Source organism: Argopecten irradians, chromosome 5, assembly GCF_041381155.1.
Source record: "Argopecten irradians isolate NY chromosome 5, Ai_NY, whole genome shotgun sequence".
NCBI lineage: Eukaryota > Metazoa > Mollusca > Bivalvia > Pectinida > Pectinidae > Argopecten > Argopecten irradians.
This window is the reverse complement of record NC_091138.1, coordinates 38,459,177-38,483,199: the sequence shown is the minus strand read 5'-3', so window position 1 is coordinate 38,483,199 and position 24,023 is coordinate 38,459,177. Positions and strand designations below refer to the sequence as shown.

Below are 24,023 nucleotides of genomic sequence, written 5' to 3'. Positions count from 1 at the left end.
TCCTACTTCAATGTTTTAAGGGACGAGCTCACCAGGCAGAATCTGATTGTCAAACCGCAGTGTCTATGGATCATGGTTGAAACAGCCATAAACCTGTCGTCAGACTCTGTTAAAGTAGTCTCTAGGTACTGTTATACTTCACATTTTTAATAAAGCTCGTAAAATTATCATTCATTTCTATGTTTTCATTATAGCCTGTTCAGGTATAATGAATATGACGTCATATCTCGAACACACATACATAAATGCAATTGCATATGAATAAGGATATAAATCGTCAGATTCGTCTTTCTGATATCCCATTCTACACTTACATATTATATTGCCTGGTACCGTTAAAATGACACAATAATACCTTGAACATTGGCAATAACTTGATATTTCTCATGAATTATAATCAGGTACGATAACACACAATATAACATATATCTTTCGGATGGTACATTTCAAAATTTGTAGAGCATGGGAATACTAAATAATTATTTGAGTAGACGAAATCAGTATACATGTATAACCAAAAAATTCCAATTAACTTATACCAGGAAAGGTTTAAAAACATCCAGGCAAAGTGTGGAAACAGGGAAAATGTAACAATAATTGCGTGTGGGAATGCCACGGGGACCATGATGCCTCCTCACTTTATAGTTAAGGGCAAAACCAAACAGGCGTTAAAGTCTTGGGATACAGATATGGCACCCAATGGTTCATTTATCAGCGTGTCTGATTCTGGATGGATCAAACAGGTACATTAATTTTGAATGTACATAGGGAAAATTAAACTTTATGATTCGTTTTTAATTCTTTTTGTCTTGAAAACAAACTGAAGAAAAATACTAAATCGTCTGCTCCTGTTTTCGATAGAGAAAAATATAATTTGTCAGCGATGAAGCATCTTTAAGTAACTATCTATTGCATTAATATCTTAATAACTTATACGTAATATAAAGTAATACTATAAAGACTACATTTAAGTCAAAGCACGTATTCTTAAAACCTAATTTCAACTCGTAATTATTCAGGGACTCTCATCACTCTGGTTCTCAGAGGTATTCATGAAAAACGTCGGAGCTCATCGTATACAGATACTGATTTTTGATGGACACGACTCCCACCATCATATTGAGTTGATCGAGTTATCTTTTTTGTGTGTTTGTTTGATTAATTAACGTCCTATTAACAGCTATGGTCATGTAAGGACGGCCTCCCATGTATGCGGTGTGTTGCGTGTATGTTGTGCGAGGTGCGTGTTTTGGGAGACTGCGGTAAATTCATGTTATGTCTTCTTGTATAGTGGAACTATTGTCCTTTTTATAGTGCTATATCACTGAAGCATGCCGCCGAAGACTAATGGAGATGCCATCTCATTGCTCCCATTGGTTACAACCTTTAGACAGGTATACAAATTGTCGTTTGAAAGTTCAATTGTATCTCTTCTATAATCATTGTTTCCATAAAAGGTAAATATCAATTACGAGTCATTGTGACATATGAATTAGTTTTACAAATTAAGATAGTCAAATGACACCACCCTGAGGTACTCCACAATGAAGTATTTTGACAAGAAATAACTCCCGAATCAAAATTTAAATTACATCGACTGAAATGTTGAGGTATATCTATTATTGTTACCATAATCATTGCATAATTACCTATCGCTTATTTCTATAACAAATATGTACATGATCGTTTCAAATTGCATTCAGGACTGTCTTTGGTCCATTCAAAAAATTTTGGAAGGAAACAACAACAACCTTTCTGGCAGAGACGGGATGTCCTGTGACCCATGCAAATTTCTTCCGGTTGGTCACCAGAGCTTGGGGTAGGATGAAGCCGGATTACCTTATCAACGGTTTTCGGGCAACAGGTATTCACCCATGTGATCCGTCAGCTATACCAAAAGAGGCATTTTTACCATCATCAGTGTACACAGGTGTGTCATTTAGGATTTCTCTCTCTCTCCCTCTCGCGTGAGTTATAGTAATGTCATCGTCGAAATTCCTTTTTAACACATAAAAATTCTGTTGCGGGTTGTTGATGTGTCAAGTCCCTATTAATTTGCATGCGTTTCTTCATACTGTCTTTAGTTAGTTATCATAGTATGTTTTCCGATAGGTACAATGGAGGGGAAAGGTGACGATGGAACGCAAAGTGGTATTGACGAAACTGGCCCACCGGACACAGTGATGAATATTTCTGAAATACCACAGGAAGGCACCATTGTGGACCTTGGTATTTCAATATCGGACAGTGGTGTTGTGATGTCGTCAGGTCCATTTGACGCCAGCCTGGATAAGGATTTGGCAGTCATCAGTGACACTATTGCACAGGATCCTTTGCCGATCGCGTCCTCGGCCGATGCATGTCCCCCGAGTTGGCATTAGCAGCTATTGAATGTAGTCTCAGTAATGTACAAAAAGACCAGTACGAGAAAGCTTTGTCTCCTGGTAGAGACTTGATTGGAGACCGTACATTCCAGACATGGAGGGTATACAAATCTAAATTGTGTCCACAGGTACTCATTAGCTAACAAAGAAATCGTTCTGTAAAAGAGTTAGACTAAAATTAGTAGTTTAATAAAATATATATATTTTTTTTTGATTTCATGACAAAAATAACACTAAACATGGCAAGGTTGCAGTGAAAATTATACTTACTTGTTCGAATGATGAACGCTGAAGGCTCAGCGATGCATCTCTTGTCGCAGACTACAATGAAATGCATTCAAACGTCCGGATTAGACTCCTCCCTCAATTTTTTAGCATACTATCACGACAGTCTATGAAAACTGGGAAATTGTCTTGATTGACTAGACTCCATGTGGTGTTGCGCAACCAAGCGACTTAATCACACATTTGTACTAAAGATACTAATAGTGTTTTAACAATTTTATATACTTAACTTTTGTCGTATGTAGCAATGATTGATATTACCCAAGTTTATGAATGTGAACAGGTAAGTTCCACCCACAGTTACATTATCGCTGTTTACGATTATAAACTCCGCCCTCAGTTTGACTGACAATGCTCCTGAGCCGATACTCGCGCATACGACTGGTTCAAACTATTCACGTGTCTGTTCCGGACGTTTGAATGAATTACACTGTATCAATTACGTTCACAGTAAATGGCGGTAAAATATGCTGCGCACATAACATGTGGTTACACACAGTATATCGATTTCAGAGTGTAAAATTTTCACGAAAGAACATACTCTTACTGTTCTGTCTGTTTATCGCTTAGCAAAGACTAAACTGTAGAAATTTTAAATAAGTTGATAATAAAAAAGCTCTTGTTTTGATCAACGTCGTTATATTCTAACACATCACACGTATGAATTATGAAACACCGTGTTAAGAAATTGGTAATAATATGTTTAGAATACGTGCACTCTTCATATAAACATGACATTTCTATATTTGCTAATTCTAATGGGATTTTTTTTAACAGACTACATGTACGCAGCCCTCAGAAGATCCATGGTTACTTCAAACGCCATCTGTTTCCTTACCAGCAACAAAGAAAGCAACTGACGGTCCTAAGGGCGGCTATTTTGTAATTTCGTGTGATATGGCGTTTAAGGAAAAGAAAGATGCAGAAATGAAAAAAGCAATAAAATTGGAACAAAAAAAGAGTTCGCGCTGCGGAAAGGCTCGCGAGAAAAACACCCAAATTATAATACTGCGTATCCAGAAAAAAATAAAATGATAAAATGAAATGGAACTTGAATGATTTATTTTATCGAAACTACTACATTTTAGGGAATCTTTTGCTAAATTCATTTATGCAAAACCAGATATGTATACATTTGTGTATGGCTATGCTATCATCTAAGTTACGTAAAATAATATCAACGAGTTTGTTTCAATAATGTCCATGTGATTTATCTGACGTTATAGACATTTTAAAATGGAACATACCATTGATCAAGGATTTATAAATCTCATATACGTCCTTGCATTGATTTAGAAATAGAGGTTAGATTTAATTGTGTGTCCGATGTATGGTATCAGTGCGTCCGATCCATGGTATCACTACACCTAATAGAAATTAGAATGCATTTCGTATACCCTCTATCCTCATACACCATCAATACAGCTCAGAAAACATTCGGAACTCATTCACCTACATATTGTTGTATGGGAAGGCAGTATACCGTTCCAACAAGTGGCATGGACACGCAAATTCTGTGAGGGGTATCCGATGCATGGTGAACTCACCCTAATTAAATTCCTAAACAATGAAATGACTATTTGTAGGAGGTCAGGAAATGTAAGGTATCTGATCATTAAATGAGTGTCCTGACCCCTTACAACCGGGTCAACAGTTGATAAGATGATAGTGGAGACAGATATAAGATTTCTTGTAGGTAAGGCATCAGATTGTGTTCCAGGGAGGGCAGAAACCGCATGGGATAGCTGAAAACATAAATGTGAGGATAAGTTAAAATATTATATTTAAATGTCAGCAAACTCTTTTAATTGATTTATCGCATGCACATACAGTGGAGAAAGGTACCTTATACATAGTTCAAAAACAGAACAAACATATTTGTATTTTAAGTCTATGTGTTTTGGGACATTTTAGATATTAAACAATTCTTCATGTTATAAATGTAGCAATAATTGTAAAGATCATACATTAAAATCTACACTTCAATCGAACACCACGGGCTTTAAAATAATCCTCTATCGTGGCGTGTTTTAAAAGTAGTTTTTTTATTATTCAGAAATGTGCATTTCGAATACATGATAATATGCAGATTTTTTTGTAATATTAGTCGTTATCGAAATTCCAATAACATTCCACTGGTTTTTACATTTAACCCTTTCAATATTATAAATGTTTTTGAATATTGGAATCCGTTCTTTTATTATGTACATGTATAGTATCTTTGCACTACATAATCAAAATTAGTTTTGTTCGTTATCTGTTTTGTACCTTTAACCAGATAAGACCCATTTCTATTCATAGCCATGTGTGGCATTTTAATGTATGTCAATAACAGAAGTTGATAAGTCTGTCCCTTAAGCATTCAACGAACAAACTATAATAAAACACAAGTTATAGTGTAATTTCAATATAACAATACTGATTAGGAATACCAGAAATTCAAATCATCGGGCCACATTACCAAATAATAACAAAAGTCTTGCTCGAAAGTAATGCTCTGAAAATGAAACATTGGTAAACATTTTATGTGCCTTATATAATATTTGGAAAAATAAACATACTCTACGGATAGTAAAACGACTTTTCTCGCAAGGGGATCGCCTTCAACTAAAACATGTACATGTAACGCAAGACTAAAATATAACATGCTTGACGCAACATTCTTGTCAATACAAGTGCATCAAGTGTAATTTGATCTTTATATTGTGTAATATACAGTGGACCCGCGATAATCCGGACGCAAATAGTCTGGAAAATTCACAATCCGAACGGAAATGTTACTGATTCCCGTAACATTATTCATACTCATTAGACCGAAAATTCGGAACTCCACTTTGGAAACGGAATGTAGTTTTCGTTAATAAAATGTTGTAATAAAAAGTTGCATTGTAATGAAATAAATATTCATCAAATGGCACACTTAAGGAAGAAGCATTTCAAAATAATTTTACAAATTAAAAAATTAACATTTTCCTTCTCAGCATCTTAATGATCTATTTTGAGATATTTTTTTTGCGTTGAAAGGTGTGTTTGGCGGTATGCACAATAAAAAGGGCACTGTTACAACCAGAGACAACATGGGTTCAATCAAACAACTTAATTTACAAATGTCAGATATTAAACAAAGGTAAAATGGCATTGGTTGTTAATAGGATGCTAATCCAAAGAAAAGAAATATAATGCTTATCGTTCTATTACCACTTAAGGGCTTCTGATGATGGCCCTCCCGTTGTATGCAATGGGTGTATGAATGTCTGTTTTAGGACACTGTATTGTTTCTCCGAGTAAAAGAGGAACTCTTGTCATTTTATATAGTGATATCCTACTGAAGCATGACGCAACTAAACAAAACTAATCCATACCAATTATTTTACCAAAGCAGTTACTAGAATATCGTAGTCTTACTTAGGCGTACTCATATAAGACACATTTGTGTCCCTAAGTCCGTGTTGAGATGAGAAGTCGTGCACATAATCTGCTGACTCGCTGTATCACCATTCTTAAAATTGAAGTAAGACCAAAATTAAGTTTCATTGAAATGATTAACGAGTGAAGATAAGCAGTTAGGATTAACGAGTGAAGATAAGCAGTTAGGATATGTTGTAAAAGTCGTCAATATCAATATTGTACTGGTCAGCAGCAATGGTGTCTTCCACTGTCTGTCTTGAGAATGACCATATGCTGATAACTTCCTGTCACGTGTACGACTGAATTATCGGAGATTTCACTAACTTTTGTCATTTAGGTGATGTAAGTAAAGTAATACATGGCCAAGTAATACAGATAAGTTTATCATAACACTCAGAAAATTATCCCCATATAAATAAGGGATAAATAAGAAGCCTCCCGAGGGCCTAAACTGACAACCGACTATTGACACAATACAGCAGTAAAAGTATTCTGTAGGGCAAAACAACTTTGTATCAATACAAAATAATCCTATAGACTGTATACCAGAAACTTGCCAGAAGTTGTAAGTTTCTGCTGTAACTAACAGCTTTGATCTGGAAGGTCGAGGTCATTCGTTTGAACAAAGTTAAATGTCGTTCATTTGAACAAATTTGGGCATCCAAACATGCCACAAGTCCAATTTCACAAGATGTCGTTTTGACGTTTTAGCCATTTTGACATGTATTACTTTGAATGAAGGTCAATGTCATTCGTTTTAACAAACTAAGAAGTCATTTATCACAGCATGCCACCGGCCTAATATCAGGCCCCTAGGTCTTTTTTATTTTATCAAGAAGTTGTTTAAAGATATTAGCCTTTTTGACCCCCTCGGGGTCTTTAAATTGAATAAACTTGGTAGCCCTTCATCTCAATATACTTCACGTCCGATATGAATACCCTGAGCATTTTATTCGTTTGAATGAAAACTTAGCGAACGGCGCATCATAGGTCCTCTTGACCTCTCAGTTCTGATGAGAAAAAGAGCAACAACAAAAAAAAAAAAAAAAAATTGGGGCATTTACCCATGGGCCTTAGCGGTCACCTGACTTCGGATACAGAAGGACAGAGACACAAAAACACTATATATTGGCCCATCACGCCCTTGATGGGCCCCTGAAACTAGTCAGTGATTTTATAACTAACTTTTCAATCTATGAAGAGTATCTGGTTCCATCAAATCTGTGAATTCAGAAGATTTTTTTTCTTATTTTAGTCATTTTGACCCATTTTTGGCCCCGCCCATCAACCCCTGGAGGTTGGCAAGGACAAATATGGATATGATGCTAAAATGCTATCACATGGTAATAATTCTAACCAAGTTTGGCCTATTGAAAATTAAGCAAATAATGCTTATAAATGTTTCCATTATCAATTAAAACAGATTTGACCCCTAATCAGGGGAAAGTCTGAAATGCCAGGGCCATGAAATTCACAATTTTTGTAAAGGGTCTTAAAAAGACCTTCCAATCTATGACGAGTATTTGGTTCCATCAAATTTGTAAATTCAGAAGGAGACTTTTGAAATTTTAGCCATTTTGACCAATTTTGGTCCCACCCTCTCGCCCCTGGGGGTCGGCCAGGACCGATCTGGATATGATGTTCAAATACTATCTTAGGCTAATAATTCTAACAAGTTTGACTCATTTCCTATTACGAATGACCAAATAATGATCAAAAATGTGTTTTCCCTATATAAACTATAGTAAACTTAACCCCCTCCCCAGGGGGGAACGCGAGACCATTTCTGGAATTTCAGAAGAAGATTTTTGAAGTTTTAGACTATTTTACCCCTTTCGGCCCCACCCCTCAGGCCCCTGGGAGTCAGTCGTGTAAAAATTGTTAATAGGATTCAATGGCCATCTCATACTGATAATTCTGACAACATATTACTTATTTCCTATTACAAATGACCAAGTAATGCTCAAAAATGTCTTTTCCCTTTATGTAATAAACTATAGCAAACTTGACCCCCTCCCTAGGGGGGAATGTGAGACCCCAGGGTAAAAAATTTCACAATTTTTGTAAAGGACCTCAAGACCTTTCAATCTATGAAGAGTATTTGATTCTACCATTTCTGGAATTTCAGAAGAAGATTTTTGAAGTTTTAGGCCCCATCCCTCAGGCCCCTGGGGGACGCACGACGACGAACAAAGGCGATTAGAATAGGTCACTTGAGACTTCGTCTCAGGTGACCTTATAAAATAGAATAAAATTGACAGAAAAAACTCAGTGGCATTGCACTATTTCCATGCGTAGTTCATTCTCAAACACGTATTGTTGTCTCTTTAATATACTTTTCTGGTTATGTATACAGTTTGGATAGTTCATTAGTTCTTGAGCACGAAACAAACCTTGACAGCTAAGATAAGAAACGAGTTCATTAGACTTTGGATAGGGTGACATTAGGTTCGTTACTCACCTTGACTCTTCACTGCCGGCGTGAGATCACATTTGGTTGAAATTTGACATTGTTTGCGTCTATATTCACGGTAAAGTTAAAAAAAACAATGGTTTCCCTTCCCACTACACTGCTTTACACATTTTAACAGTAAATTATACTCCGTAGTATTTATACATGTAGTAATTGTAAAGCAGATATTGAGAAAAAACGTACTGGTTTGCCTCTGATGTGAAACAAATTACAGATATGCTTCGTGTGGACACGATGGATATAAAATAATGTATTATGTTTAACAAGTATGCGTTAAAATGTTATAAACATTAAATGTTCGTTGTATAAAAGTATTGATTTATTTCGTGTAAAATGCATTGTGTAAAAACCATGGTAATTTTTCATGGGCGTCCTAGATAGTAATTCACCATCACCATTCAAAACCGCAAAACAATGCGAAAACATTGACGATAATTCCGTCCAATACAGTCTATAGACAATAATATTAAGTAAATTCAATCCAAATACTGTAAACCACTGTGTTCGCGATCAGGAGATGGATAAAAAGTACCATGTATTCATATAGTACTATATTATGCATTCATTGAGACATGAAGATTTGTTTACCCTCTGGAGATATGACTTGCCGCGGGACGTCTCTCGGCCAAACAGCAAATACAGTGTAGTAATATTAATTATACAATTATCCGCAAAACTTATCAATTCGAGATTTATTTCTCCAACGAATTATCTCGTGTATCTCATGCAAATAACAAAAGCAGTTCTTTCGTCTATTAAGGGCACATCATTTCAATTCGGATACCTCGTAATGTTCTTTACGTATTACCTTTGTCCTGCCATTACAACATACTTTCATTTGCTTCGTTTTCACTTACATATAAAATGTGGATTATTTCAATATTTCAATAAAGAGAACACACATTATGATATGAAAACATTTAATAACCCACACGTACAGTAAGATGGATTACTCTTTCTTTACAGATGTTTCGAATTGTGTGTCTGGTGATAGCATTGGCAGGTCAGTACATTAGCATATTGGACAGTACCAAAGATGTACGTTTATTTCTTTTTCAAATTCTATAGTATCAAAACATGCGATGTTTTATCCTCCAAATTCAAAACTGACTACATGTTCTCTCATTAACGCAAAATGATATTCTAAATCTAATTGCTACTGTATAGGTGCTAACATTCGCGGTTTTTTTTTATTTCGCTAAAATTTAAAACCGCGAAATTTTATACCCCGCGAAATTAATCAAAATCATAGTTTTATGTATAATAGCCCGTCATAAGTATGGGTTTTTACAAGGCTAGAAAGATAATTTGCGAAAATAAACCCCCGCAAATGATTCCAAAATAGTAAATTGCGAAATATTACACAAGCGAAATTTTACAAGTATACAGTTATCTTCCTAATTTTGATTTCGTATTTCAGTGGTTACCAATGCCTACCGCCGTATATGTTATCATTCTAACTGGTCACAGTACAGAAACAGTCCGGCGAAGTTCTTCCCCGAGAACATCAACTCCAGTCTCTGTACCCATGTCATCTATGCATTCGCCACACTTAATGGTAATCATTTAAAGGCATTTGAATGGAACGACGAGAGTACATCATGGTCCAAAGGCATGTAAGTTGTAGACCCCCAAACGAAGACGCCTTCCTTTGTCATTTTGATAAAAATTGAAACATTATCGAGTTTGAGTACGACAAGTTAAAAAAGGACATGCAAGTTACCGATCAGAGTGCTGCTGAAACTTGTTGCCTAATTTTCTTGGTTTGATAATGTATTGTTTCTAAATCTTGTGTATTTACTTAAAGGTACGAAAGATTTAACGCAATGAAGAAACAGAACCCAAATGTGAAGACTATGCTAGCTGTTGGAGGCTGGAACCTTGGATCTGCACCTTTCACAAAGATAGCAGCTTCCGATGCATCTCGCACTGACTTCGCCACTGATGCAGTGAAGTTCCTTCGAACTCATGATTTTGATGGGCTCGATTTTGACTGGGAATACCCGGCCAATAGAGGGAGCCCTCCTCAGGACAAACAAAACTTCGTTGAACTAGTAAAGGTAAGATTTCTATACACATTGCAATATTCTGCATTGTATTAACTATTTATACATTCATATGTTCACACGATATGGAATGGAGCTGAGATGGCCGAGTGGTTAAGATGCCTCGACATATCTCCATCTCCACCTCCATCTCTGGTTCGAATCACATGTGGGACAGTTACCAGGTATTGGCCACTGGTCGGTGGTCTCCGGGTATCCCAACTTTCCACACCAATAAATCTGTCACGTCTTTACGCTGGTTGTTAATAGTACGGTAAACTAATAAAACACAAAACCCAAACCGATATCAAATGTCCTAGCATATACTGTCATTGTATAATTTCGCTCGGTTCGAGGAGGTTACTATTGGTGAAGTAAGGATCATCGTAATTTGCTTCTGTTTACTTATTAAATGGTTTAACGATGGTCCATGATTTGTCAATTCTGTTGATTGATTACTTCTCTATTTACGTAGAAAACACGTGAGCTGTTTGATAGTGACGCACAATCAACTGGTAAACCCCGTCTGATTCTCTCAGCAGCGACAGGAGCGGGAAAGGAAAAAATTGAAACTGCCTACGATTTCCCTCAGCTTATACGGTGAGTTCAAATTGTAAAAAATCGATTAAAGAAATATTTGTACACATTTGTCAAACAACTACTTAGCAAGTATAACAAACATAACGTAACTATCGTCAGCATTAAATGTTTTAATTAGCAAGTTACAAGACTGTAATTTATCTTTTAAACATTCTGAATTCGAGTAGATTTTATTTAAAACTGGTCTATAAATATTTTCTGAAAATTATTCATAGTTTTAGCGAGATTCGATATTAAATTTCAAAGTCTCATATGCATGTCCTCAACCGATTCCGTAGCTATCTGGATATGATCAACATGATGACCTATGACCTTCATGGTTCGTTTGAGGACCACACTGGTCACAACAGTCCACTTAAGGCCGGTCCTATGGATACCGGAGACGACGCCACCTTGAATGTGGTATGTATCAGTATTCATTAATGGCAAAACGTAGGGTAGAAACCTGTGTTCTGAAATTAACATAATACGCTTGCTTTCCCTCGGACTGATGATCGAAGATACTACACGTAAATTTTACAGTATGATAAGGTAAGGTGATGCATTATATATATAGGATCCAAACCTTATCCTGTTCAATACTTTTTACCAACACACTTTTAATTGTAAGGAATGGGCTGCCAATGAATATGTGAGAAGAGGAGTACCGAAGAGTATGCTCAACATCGGAATGCCTCTTTACGGTCGTTCCTTTACCTTGAGCAGCACTAGTAACACTGGCGTGAACGCTCCCGTCAGTGGGGGAGGAACTGCCGGGAGGTATACCCGGGAGGCTGGATTCCTAGCCTACTACGAGGTGAGGGTCTAGATTAAAACCTACTAATTTTAGGTCATTCTCAGTCGTCTGAAGATCTGTAGTTTTATTAAAATTTTGTACTTCATTTGAAAAGGAAATTCTTACTTGATGTACTGACTTATGAAGTCGGGAACTGATGGAGTAGCAGGTGTCACTCTTGCTCTCCTCAATGTACTTCGGGATCTATATAGTTTCATTGATTTTAAATTTGGATTCATGATGCTTACATAATATTACACAAAAAGGACAATTTCCACAAACATTGATAGGGTTTCTTGCAAAGGTGCCAACATATTTTTTTAAGGAATACAAATAAATTGCCGTGTTTAGAGACCTCTTGTCTTATCACTACATTTTTTATACCAGCAAATATAAGTGAATGTAATTGCCATTAAAGAAAACTCTAGTCTTAACAATTGTCGTGTTTTGATGAAACGAAACCTTTATCCGTTTGAACCTGTTGTCATGTTCTGACCAGATCGATTACATAATAAGAAAAACAAATAAAAATAAAATAAATACTTCGACAGACATTCGCAAACACATTGTATGCTCATTTTAATAAAATCCCTTCCCTTTAAATTAGTACCTTAATACGGATCCAAGTTGACAATACTGTAAATATTACTTCCTTGACACCTATCTTTTATAATGACTCCAAACTATTCACATCGTTTGATTGGTCAATTTTCATTCCAGATATTTATACTGATTTCCAAATGTATTAATTATTTCAGATCTGTGAAATGATGCCGGGCGCCCAGAAACATATAATACAAGGTGAAGAAGTACCTTACCTTGTTCAGGGTAACCAGTGGGTGGGATACGATGACCAGGAAAGTCTCCGTAAGAAGGTAAAGATTGCGATAAATATGTAAAGTAAATGACGAAAGTAAAGATTGCACATCTAACATTTTAAAACAAATTTTATGAAATAACATCAATTGCCGTTACTGTCAGAATTAAGGAGTACAATATTCGACAGGTTGATTTCGTGAAACAAGAGAACTTCGGCGGTGTAATGGTTTGGGATCTTGCTCTTGACGATTTCAGTGGATCGTGCGGAGAAGGCAAATATCCACTTTTGAATGCCATCAATGACGAATTGAGAAGAGTTGACCCAAATATGTTGATTAGCAAGTAAGTCCAGTAAGGGTGTTGAAAATGACAACGTAGAGCTTACATTGTAAGAACAAATATTAGTCTTGACAATGTATTCGTCAATGTTGTTTTTTCAGTATGATATTGTTATACTTTCCTATCAATGACGTCACATGGAACGTGTTAAATTTAGGTAACAATGTTTCGTAATAAAAATACAAGCCTTCCCAAAACAACATGCGGCAGTCGTCACAATAAACATTTATTTGTATGTTAAGGACGAAACCTACTTAGTGGTCTATTTTGACCATTCAATAGTGAAAAGAGATGCAACTCTTAATTTACGCAGTGACATTGCACAGCTGTAATCATGAATAAACTAAATATAGGAAAAAGTATTATTTAAGTATCGTTTATGCAAAATTGTGATGATGACGGAATTCTTACCAAAATAAAACTTACCGAGTTGGTGTTGATTTACCATTTCCTAAAATATTTGTATTCGGCAATATGACTTATTTCAACAACCAATTCGTTTAGTCAAACAGACGCTACTGTGAGTGGACAGATGGCTGTAAGTACTATACCTCCTCAAGCGACAACTGTTCCTTCAGCGGGAGCAGCTTCACCCTGTACAAACACTGGATTGACTACCACATCAGGTTTAACCAATATATTATTTTTCTATGGTGATACAAAGAAAATGTCCCTGAAATGGGTTTTCATAATTTGACAAAGAAATTCGAAAAATGACAACGATTTATTTGATATATGTTATTGTCTCATACTTGTCATAATTTCATCAACTTTTTATATCAACAATTAATTTTCAATACAGGGAATAGCGGCGGATACCGAAGAGTGTGTTACCACACAAACTGGTCACAATATAGACACAACCCAGTTAAGTTCTTCCCCGAGAACATCAATTCCAGCCTCTGTACACATATAATCTATGCATTCGCAACCCTTGATGGTAATCATTTAAAGGCATTTGAATGGAACGACGAGAGCACATCATCTTCTAAAGGCATGTAAGTAATAAGTCATAGAGGTAGTCACATGATTCATATCAATGGCACACCTGCTAAGTGGGGCAAGTCCCAGCCATAACCGACTTTATTGCGCCCAACCGATTTGTTCACACAAGAAGGCTATGGACAAGCGCCGGTAAAACTTAAAGGGACAATTCAGTCTAAGAGAACATTAAAATTTGTACATATATCAGAAAAACCCCAGTTCTAATGGAAATTAAATCATTCGGTTTTACTGTGATATGCCTGAAAAGCCCATGGTGCTGACATGTGTGTAAAATGTTCAACTTGCTCGCTGTCCGCCATTACATATTGTGGTCGAACTTCTTGTATGCCGAACCCTGCCCCTTGCTCGTAGAGTAATGCAACTTCTTTGTCTAGAACTGCTCAAATCGCTCTGACAGTAGCGTGTTTACCTTATTAGGTAAAAAGTCTTGACTCAAAATCATTTTATCACCTTCTCTTTGGTTATATAGTTCATTTGTTTAACGTGCGTAACTTTGGCTCGGGTATGGGTACAGCGTCCGTATTGTACCTACTAAATTGTATTGATCAATGATTTGATATTTCAACGATATAAATTAAAATACTTAACAATGTCGTGGAATTTGTCAATTTTTTACGTTATATGTTTCATAAGAAATGTAGAACAGTACATTTATACTATATTTTGCTTCTTGGTTATGTAAAATAATTAGACAGAGTGAATTGTCCCTTTAAGTAAGATAATAACAATTATTTTGAACCTCGGCTCACAGAAATTAAATTCATTGTAGGTATGAACGATTTAACGCAATGAAGAAAACTAACCCTACGGTTAAAACTATGCTAGCTGTGGGTGGCTGGAAACTTGGATCCGGACCATTCACACGAATAGCTGCCACTCCCGCATCTCGTCAGGACTTCGCCACAGACGCAGTTAGATTTCTCCGAACGCACGATTTTGACGGTCTTGATTTCGACTGGGAATATCCCACATATAGAGGAAGTCCTGCTCAGGACAAACAAAACTTCGTTTCGCTAGTTAAGGTAAAGTTCTACACTTGTTTCTAAATCCTATTTCTTTCTAGGTTATTCTTTATACTACTTTTGAAATTATTGAACAGAAAAAGAACGAAATTAAATAACGTTTATAAAGTTATTTAGTTTTCTAAGATAGACTGCAATTTGTTTTCTTTGTCAACTAGTTATGTATATTATTCAAAGGGTTCGTATTTGTAGTGGTTATATGAACACTTCTTTGCGATAACATGCTTTTTCGTGTTTTGATTATTTTCGGTTGAATTTTTTAAATTTCTCAATACAGACAACACGTGAAACATTCGACGCTGATGCACAGGCAACTGGCAAACCCCGTTTGATTCTTTCGGCTGCTACAGGAGCGGGCCAAGATAAAATTCAAAATGCTTACGACCTGCCCAAGCTTTCAAAGTATGTGAAAATCATCTTGGTGTCTTCAGCGTTTTGTTATTAATCTGTCAAAAGTTTTATGTATTGTATTATCATTTATCAATGCCTCTTCCCGTAGATATCTGGATATGTACAATTTGATGACGTATGACTTCCACGGCACGTTTGATCATCATACTGGTCACAACAGTCCATTAAAAGCAGGTCCAATGGATACCGGTATCGACCGCACCCTGAATGTGGTATGTAAGATAAGAAAGTTATCCATGACGTTCGAATATTTGTCACAGTACAAAACCGCTGTTTATTGAAAGTCAAGTAAAACAACACAACACATCTTGATCGTTGACTTGTTTCAAAGGCAACATCCAACCAAACTCGAATTCCGACCTTGTTTGTAAGGCAAACTTAAACTTGCTCATATTACATTGGTAATAGAACGTTCGTAAATGGTAGTTTATTTGACCAATATGACAAGTTTGTTTCATTTGTAAATAAAGTGCAACGGTCAAACCAAGCATGCATAATATCTTATTTTTTTAATTTATACTGTGATGGTGGTATTTGAATTATGTGTCTAGGAATGGGCTGCCGCCGAGTACGTGAGACAGGGAGTCCCAAGTAATATGATCAACATTGGAATGCCTCTATACGCTAAAACCTTCACTCTAAGTGACACAAGTCAAACTGGTGTGAATGCTCCAATATCAGGAGGTGGAAATGCTGGCAGGTATACGCATGAGAAAGGCGTCTTAGCATATTTCGAGGTAAAAGACAAATATTGATATAGATATCAATGAATAATGTGAATATCTAATCTTTCCCAAAAAAAAACCTGCAATTTTGAAGAAAATTTGTAATACGTCATATGTATATATAACACAGTCGTCATATGTATATATAACACAGTCTTCAAGGATGAGATTTATGTGTCATTATTTTAGGCATTGAAATAAGACGTTTAAGCAATTTTGAAACGTTTTCACTTTGGAAATTGAAATTTATTTATGGAAACTGAATTAAGGTCCAAAACCCAATCAAGTCTAGTCTATTCGTTTTTATAAATGTCGGATAATACCTTCCGATCTATTTACACGTAGGTCAGGGCCTGAAAAGTAATTCCAGATTTATCCTTATTACCTAAAACTACATTATGTTTGATACAGGTTTGTGAAATGGTCAACCAATCGCAGAAACACATTATACAAGGACAGGAAGTGCCGTACCTAGTAAAGGGTGACCAGTGGATATCTTATGACGATCCGGAAAGTCTACGGAAGAAGGTACTGACTGGTTAAGCCACATAACTGAGACTTTTAGTTTACTTAACATGAGATTGAAGGTGTCTAGTATTGTATAATCGGACTGTTTACATTTTAAACAACTCTCTTTAGTCGGAAATGTATAATTGTATTTATGTACAATAGCGTTTTAGATTATTTCATCAAAATTTAATAACTAGAAGTACACCGTATCCCTAAATCATGTTACGCATTCCAAAATGTATTACTTTTGACATACACGGGCAACAAAAAAAAATCTTTTGGTGTATGAAGGCGTGCAATCATAAGTTTTGTTGTATGAATAATATAAATGTATTATTTGATAATGCTGAAAATCATTGACGTCATCACTTTTAAGAGACCAGGGGCCTGGCACGTCAAGGGGACGTCATACAGGCATTATGAAATGGTCTATATTTTGTAAAACAGAGTGATTTTCGTCATCTTATGCCCTAGTTATAAACAAATCGAATCCTTTCTTTGTGGGTATAACCAGACTTACAAAACGTAATCACAAATTTGAAAACATTTTTCAAGTTATCAATTAGACATTACAAAATAAGAATATTTTTGATACTGTTAAAAGGTTGCTCGAATATGAATGATAATGTCGTTTTGGACACATTTAGCAACAAAAGATCCCAGAGGGATCTTGGCACCCACCAAAGAATGATCTTTGTCTGACAATGGAAAGAGGGATCTTTTCCCTGCTTTTCAAACTTTTCCAAACACACAACATATGAAATTTAAGACAAATCGCTACATTACTCTCTGAGAAACAGCGGTGAAATCCAAGATGACCGCCGGTTGGCCATCTTGTTGACTGATCAGTCCCAAAGGTACTATGCACAACTAAATCCCAAGGGGAACCTACGCATGGAATATGATAGATATCTCTTCAGTAATTTCTGACAAATAGCAATAACTATCAAAATTCAAGATGGCAGCCAGTTGGCCATCTTGTTGATCGATCGGTCCCAAAATGCAATATACACAACTAGGGCCCTAGGGGAACCTACATGTGAAATTTGAGAAAGATCTCTTCAGCCCTTTCTGAGAAATAGCGGTAACAAAAAAAATGTTAACGGACGGAAGGACGGACGGACAACGGACGAAAAGCGATTTGAATAGCCCCCTATCTGATGATGGTGGGCTAAAAATGTGTCTTTTGTGTAAATCGTTGCTAAAATTACCTAGATTGTTTTGTTACACTGTTTTTATTTTGAATTTGAAATTTATGATACAGGCTTTTTTCAAACAAAATCCTGGTGTTTTACGTTCGGTATTAAACAAAATATGAACCTTTGAAAGTGTAACATAATTTATGGGTCACCCTGTACTTTTCAATAGTCTGCAAATTATATAGTTCGAGGTGAATAATGCTTTTTGACTTGTGCAATGAAATCAGGGAAGGACCAATAACATGCTACAATTGTTGCGTTTTGTCATTAAGAAAAACAAATATTCATGGCATAGTATCAAAATTGTTACTCATGTATTCCTAACCTATATCAATCAATCAACATTTTAATGAAAATAATATTTTGCCATGCGTTATCATATTGTGTATAGTATCATCAACAATTTTGGTCATTTTGAGCCAAGCAATAGTACTGGCAAGTTCACAAAATTAAACAAAATACAGACTGCTGATAAGATTGTTAGGGTCTTATACCTTACCAACGTAAAGAAGGGAGACTGCTCTTTAAGGGTCTAATCTGATGACGTATCCGTAAAGCAATAAATATATGTACACCAGGTTGACTTAGTGAAGCAAGAACACTATGGAGGCATCATGGTTTGGGATCTTGACCTCGACGATTTTAAAGGAATGTGCGGAGAAGGCAAATATCCACTAATGAATGCGATCAATGACGAGTTAAGATGCGATAGATCAGCTCCGATGGTTACAAAGTAAGCAAACTTTCATGTGTTGATGTTTAAAATGAAATTCAAATTGACGTTTTTAAGAACAAAACACTATGTGTATACATATATAGTTCTTCTTCATAATATCACAATGCATACATATAGTGCTTTTTCATAATATTATATGCAAGTCAAAACACTTCCTAACTATATTTCGTCGCATGTTTACAGTATACCAACATTATCGCCGACTTTGTCAACTGCTGCATCATTAAATCCACAAACACCGGCACCACAGACTGCGTTACCTCAAACTGCAGCACCGCAGACCGTAGCACCACAAACTGCAGCACCTCAAACAGCAGCTCCCCAGACTGCGGCACCTCAGACCGCAGCTCCACAGACTGCGGCACCTCAAACTGCAGCACCACAGACTGCGGCACCTCAAACTGCAGTTCCCCAGACTGTAGTACCACAGACTGCAGCACCTCAAACTGCAGCTCCACAGACTGCGGCACCTCAAACTGCAGCTCCACAGACTGCGGCACCTCAAACTGCAGCACCACAGACTGCGGCACCTCAAACTGTAGTACCACAGACTGCGGCACCTCAAACTGCAGCACCACAGACTGCGGCACCTCAAACTGCAGCACCACAGACTGCGGCACCTCAGACTGCAGCTCCACAGACCGCGGCACCTCAAACTGCAGCACCACAGACTGCGGCACCTCAAACTGTAGTACCACAGACTGCGGCACCTCAAACTGCAGCTCCACAGACTGCGGCACCTCAAACTGCAGCACCCCAGACTGCGGCACCTCAGACTGCAGCTCCACAGACCGCGGCACCTCAAACTGCAGCACCACAGACTGCGGCACCTCAAACTGTAGTACCACAGACTGCGGCACCTCAAACTGCAGCACCACAGACTGCGGCACCCCAAACTGTAGTACCACAGACTGCGGCACCTCAAACTGCAGCTCCCCAGACTGCGGCACCACAGACTGCGTCACCTCAAACTGCAGCTCCACAGACCGCGGCACCTCAAACTGCAGCACCACAGACTGCGGCACCTCAAACTGTAGTACCACAGACTGCGGCACCTCAAACTGCAGCACCACAGACCACAGCGGCACCTCAAACTGCAGCTCCACAGACCGCGGCACCTCAAACTGCAGCACCACAGACTGCGGCACCTCAAACTGCAGCACCACAGACTGCGGCACCTCAAACTGTAGTACCACAGACTGCGGCACCACAGACTGTGGCACCTCAAACTGCAGTACCACAGACTGCGGCACCTCAAACTGCAGCACCACAGACTGCGGCACCCCAAACAACTGCAGCACCACAGACTGCGGCACCTCAAACTGCAGTACCACAGACTGCGGCACCACAGACTGCGGCACCTCAAACTGTAGCTTCACAGACTGCGGCACCTCAAACTGCAGCACCACAGACTGCGGCACCTCAAACTGTAGTACCACAGACTGCGGCACCTCAAACTGCAGCACCACAGACTGCGGCACCTCAAACTGCAGCACCACAGACCGCAGCACCTCAAACTGCAGCACCACAGACTGCGGCACCTCAAACTGCAGCACCACAGACTGCGGCACCTCAAACTGCAGCACCACAGACTGCGGCACCTCAAACTGCAGCACCACAGACTGCGGCACCCCAAACTGTAGTACCACAGACTGCGGCACCTCAAACTGCAGCTCCCCAGACTGCGGCACCACAGACTGCGTCACCTCAAACTGCAGCTCCACAGACCGCGGCACCTCAAACTGCAGCTCCCCAGACTGCGGCACCTCAAACTGCAGCTCCCCAAACAACAGCACCTCAAACTGCATCTCCACAGACTGCGCCACCTCAAACTGCAGCACCACAGACTGCGGCACCTCAAACTGTAGTACCACAGACTGCGGCACCTCAAACTGCAGCACCACAGACTGCGGCACCTCAAACTGCAGCACCACAGACCGCAGCACCACAGACTGCAGCACCACAGACTGCAGCACCTCAAACTGCAGCACCACAGACTGCAGCACCGCAAACTGCAGCACCACAGACCGCAGCACCACAGACCGCAGCACCACAAACTTCGGCACCTCAAACTGCAGCTCCCCAGACATCGTCACCTCAAACTGCAGCTCCTCAGACAGTGGCACCTCAAACATCAGCTCCCCAGACTGCAGCGCCACAAACCAACGCCCCAATGACAGCTGCACCTTCCACATCTAGTAAGTATAGAGAATACTGCTCGACAGAACTAGCTGATTAAGTTGATTGCATAGAAAACTTATGGCAAATGAGGAAGTGCAATTGTTGCAAGCTTATGTTATGAATTCGAAAGCTAAATTTATCTTCATTTTGATAGACTTTTCTCCATTTTGCCCGATAGGCTTTTGAATGTCACAAGGAATGTATCGTATTAAGAATAAATTTTCGATTTCAGCAATTTATTAAATCAAGTCCAGCAGTAACAGCTACGGGGTCATACATGCATAATATATAGAAATAATAGGGTAGAACCCTTTTTCACGGTTTTGGTAGCCAGGCTTATTCCTTTATTACCTTTTGGTGACATGCAGTATTTAACCCAGCCTAGTTCCTGGAAAAATACTAAAATTGTACCGAGAAAATAGTGATTTTGTTGACGCTGTGACCGCACATGGGTAGCCATGCAAAAGAGCTTCAGAGAACATGAGTGTCTTGCCCTAGACCAGTCAGTATTACACCTGTGGGAAGGAGATAAAATGCATTATATACGATATCATGTTTATATTTCTTCTGTTCAGGTCCTGGCGCCCATCATACAATTGGCACTTCAAATAATTTCGATTGTGCCTCCCATGGTACAGGGTTTTACCCAAGTCCCGCCGACTGTTCAAAATATTTCATCTGTGCTGGTGGATCAGCATTTGAAGTTGCATGTACACCAGGTCTACTGTTTAATCCAATTTCATCGTTTTGTGATTCACCAAGTAATGTGCAATGTAATGGAGCTCCAATACCGCCAACATTTACGCAGATGCCAGTTGTCATGACGACGAGCGGTACAAATGCACCCGTCAAGACCACGCCAACGACTACATCGACGACTACGTCAATGACTTCATCCACAACTACGCCAACGACTACATCCACGACTACGCCAGGTACATAATACCCAAATGGTTATGGTTATCAATAATAATTCGAATATATACAATGTATAATGTTACTGAGATACTATTGATATAAATGATTAGATATTTTCAAGCTACTGAAAACGCACGTTACAAATAAGGTTTTATTCATCGTTTTTAATCTTTAAATAAAAGGTTATCAAGTTTGTATTTTAATCTGTTTTTAAGCACTGCTAGTAATAAGATAGCCCCGAAAGTGTCTTCCAAAATATTTGTCAAGTTACCTTTGAATCTTTCTTTGAATTTTAATACTGAGAGTACCAGCAACCTGAAAATCGTGCAGTATTTAACGCAGCTTTAACTGTTTATAAATAGTCGCTTATTTTTGCGATTATTCGATTTCTTCGGGTTTTTTTTTATCACAGTTTAACCTGCGAAAATACCCGACTATATGGTATTTTACCTTTCACCCGACAATTATGTTAAGTGTTTTCATACACCAGTTTACCATGTTGTGTTGTTTTTTACTATTCTTTATTTGCCGCTATCAGTACCCACGACAACACCAGCACCAACACCGGTCCCAACACAACCACTGACGACTAAAAGCCATCATCATCAACACCAGCCCGTCCCACCAAGTAAGCTACACAGATATAAAAATTGCACGTCTATCCCTCATTCCTGTTTGTCGTCTGTCTACACTGTCAATTAGATAGACATTTTTACCTGTTTTACACCTGGCTTCAGTGAAATTTTCGTGCACTTTCTATAAAAAAAACACTTTACGCATCTCCGCACTAATCAGTTAAAATTATGCAAACTCACTTTTATCAATGTACAGTTTTGTTTGGCTTGCAGTATATTTGTTTTAAGGTATTATCTCACCACTCAAGTAAGAAATGATAAGTCTGTTTGTTTTATCTAACAAAATTGGTACGTCTTTCAGAGAGATTTTGTCATGGAAAGCATCTTGGTCTCCATCCCGACCCTGACCACTGTGCCTATTTCTACGAGTGTGCGAGTGGCTTGGCCTTCCATGAGCGATGTGGTACAGGAACCCTGTTCAACCCTAAAACTCTTAATTGTGACTTTCCATATCACGTGCATTGTGGATCGTCTGGAAGATAAACATTATGCCATTAACATATTCTGCTACACAATTGCTAAATTATTCAAAAAATATATAAACATTGTATATATTTGACTTTTTTGTATGTGCTATTATACTGACAACGGGCGAACCAGTCGTCTCATTCCCCGTATGCTGAGCGCTAAGCAGGAGCAGAAACTACCACTTTGGTCTGTCTCAGCCAGGGGACAGAACCAAGAACCTTCCCCACAGGGGCGAAAGTTCATCCCCATGCCAAAAGTGAGGCGGTGCCAAGGGAGGCATTAGGAAAGATAAAGTAAGTTAGGAAGAATAGAAAAGATAAGATCCTAAATTTAGTCGCCTTTTACGATCATGTAATAGGGGCAGCATGTACAATTCTAACGCCCTACCTGCAGGGCAGAATAATTCTAAATCTAACAAAGTTTAACATTTCCTATGAAAATTTAGCAAATAATTTTAACAAATTTGGTTTAACAGTTTTGGAGAAGAAGTCGAAAATGTTAATTGTTTATCCCTATACGCCTAACGACAGACGACGCCAGACAAAAGACAATTAGAATAGGTCACTTGAGACTTCGTCGCAGGTGACCTGTAAAAGGCAATCAACTATCGAAGAAAATAGACCAAGTAACAAATGGTTTAGGGTTTTTTATCACGTCATCCTGATTTAAAGATGAGAAAGCCACAGTCCATAGACGGGGGTCGTGTTCGAATAGGGAACGTCACTGTGATGAGACAACATTTTGAACTCCTAAAAAGTACTATGAAAAAACATGGTGAGATATCATTCAAATAAACACAATCAAATAACAAACAAACAAACAAGAAGGTGAATGCTTATTTATTCAAACTTAACTTAAATGAATAATGTTAAAACATACAATAATATATTAACCAAAACAATGTGAATCAAGGAAGTATGAATGAATGAAGAATGAGGAAGAGACAGAGTACACAGTAGATTGTTGAAGTTTAACATAATGTATGTACATGTATACACAGCATAATAAAATCACTTTATTCAGGACTTCTCAATAAACCTGAGCAAGTGTTCAACTTTGATGAAACTGGATTTGGCAGGGGCATT

The 24,023-nt window shown here is 38.0% G+C and overlaps 1 protein-coding gene and 1 pseudogene across 1 annotated transcript; both read left to right on the top strand.

Moving 5' to 3' along the window:
* The first annotated feature begins 1,706 nt into the window (after positions 1 to 1,706).
* On the top strand, positions 1,707 to 3,738 carry LOC138323777 (uncharacterized; annotated as a pseudogene).
* A 66-nt stretch (positions 3,739 to 3,804) lies between these two features.
* Positions 3,805 to 23,020, top strand: LOC138324410 (uncharacterized). Its single transcript, XM_069269474.1, has 21 exons — positions 3,805 to 4,428; positions 9,517 to 9,553; positions 9,971 to 10,166; positions 10,358 to 10,610; positions 11,071 to 11,195; positions 11,474 to 11,597; positions 11,806 to 11,991; positions 12,729 to 12,845; positions 12,977 to 13,131; positions 13,633 to 13,754; positions 13,931 to 14,126; positions 14,903 to 15,155; positions 15,433 to 15,557; positions 15,655 to 15,778; positions 16,118 to 16,303; positions 16,703 to 16,819; positions 18,579 to 18,733; positions 18,920 to 20,934; positions 21,493 to 21,852; positions 22,374 to 22,463; positions 22,772 to 23,020. The coding sequence occupies exons 2-21, from the start codon at positions 9,517 to 9,519 to the stop codon at positions 22,951 to 22,953; spliced, it is 5,118 nt and encodes a 1,705-aa protein (XP_069125575.1). The 5' UTR covers positions 3,805 to 4,428; the 3' UTR covers positions 22,954 to 23,020.
* Positions 23,021 to 24,023: the final 1,003 nt, after the last annotated feature.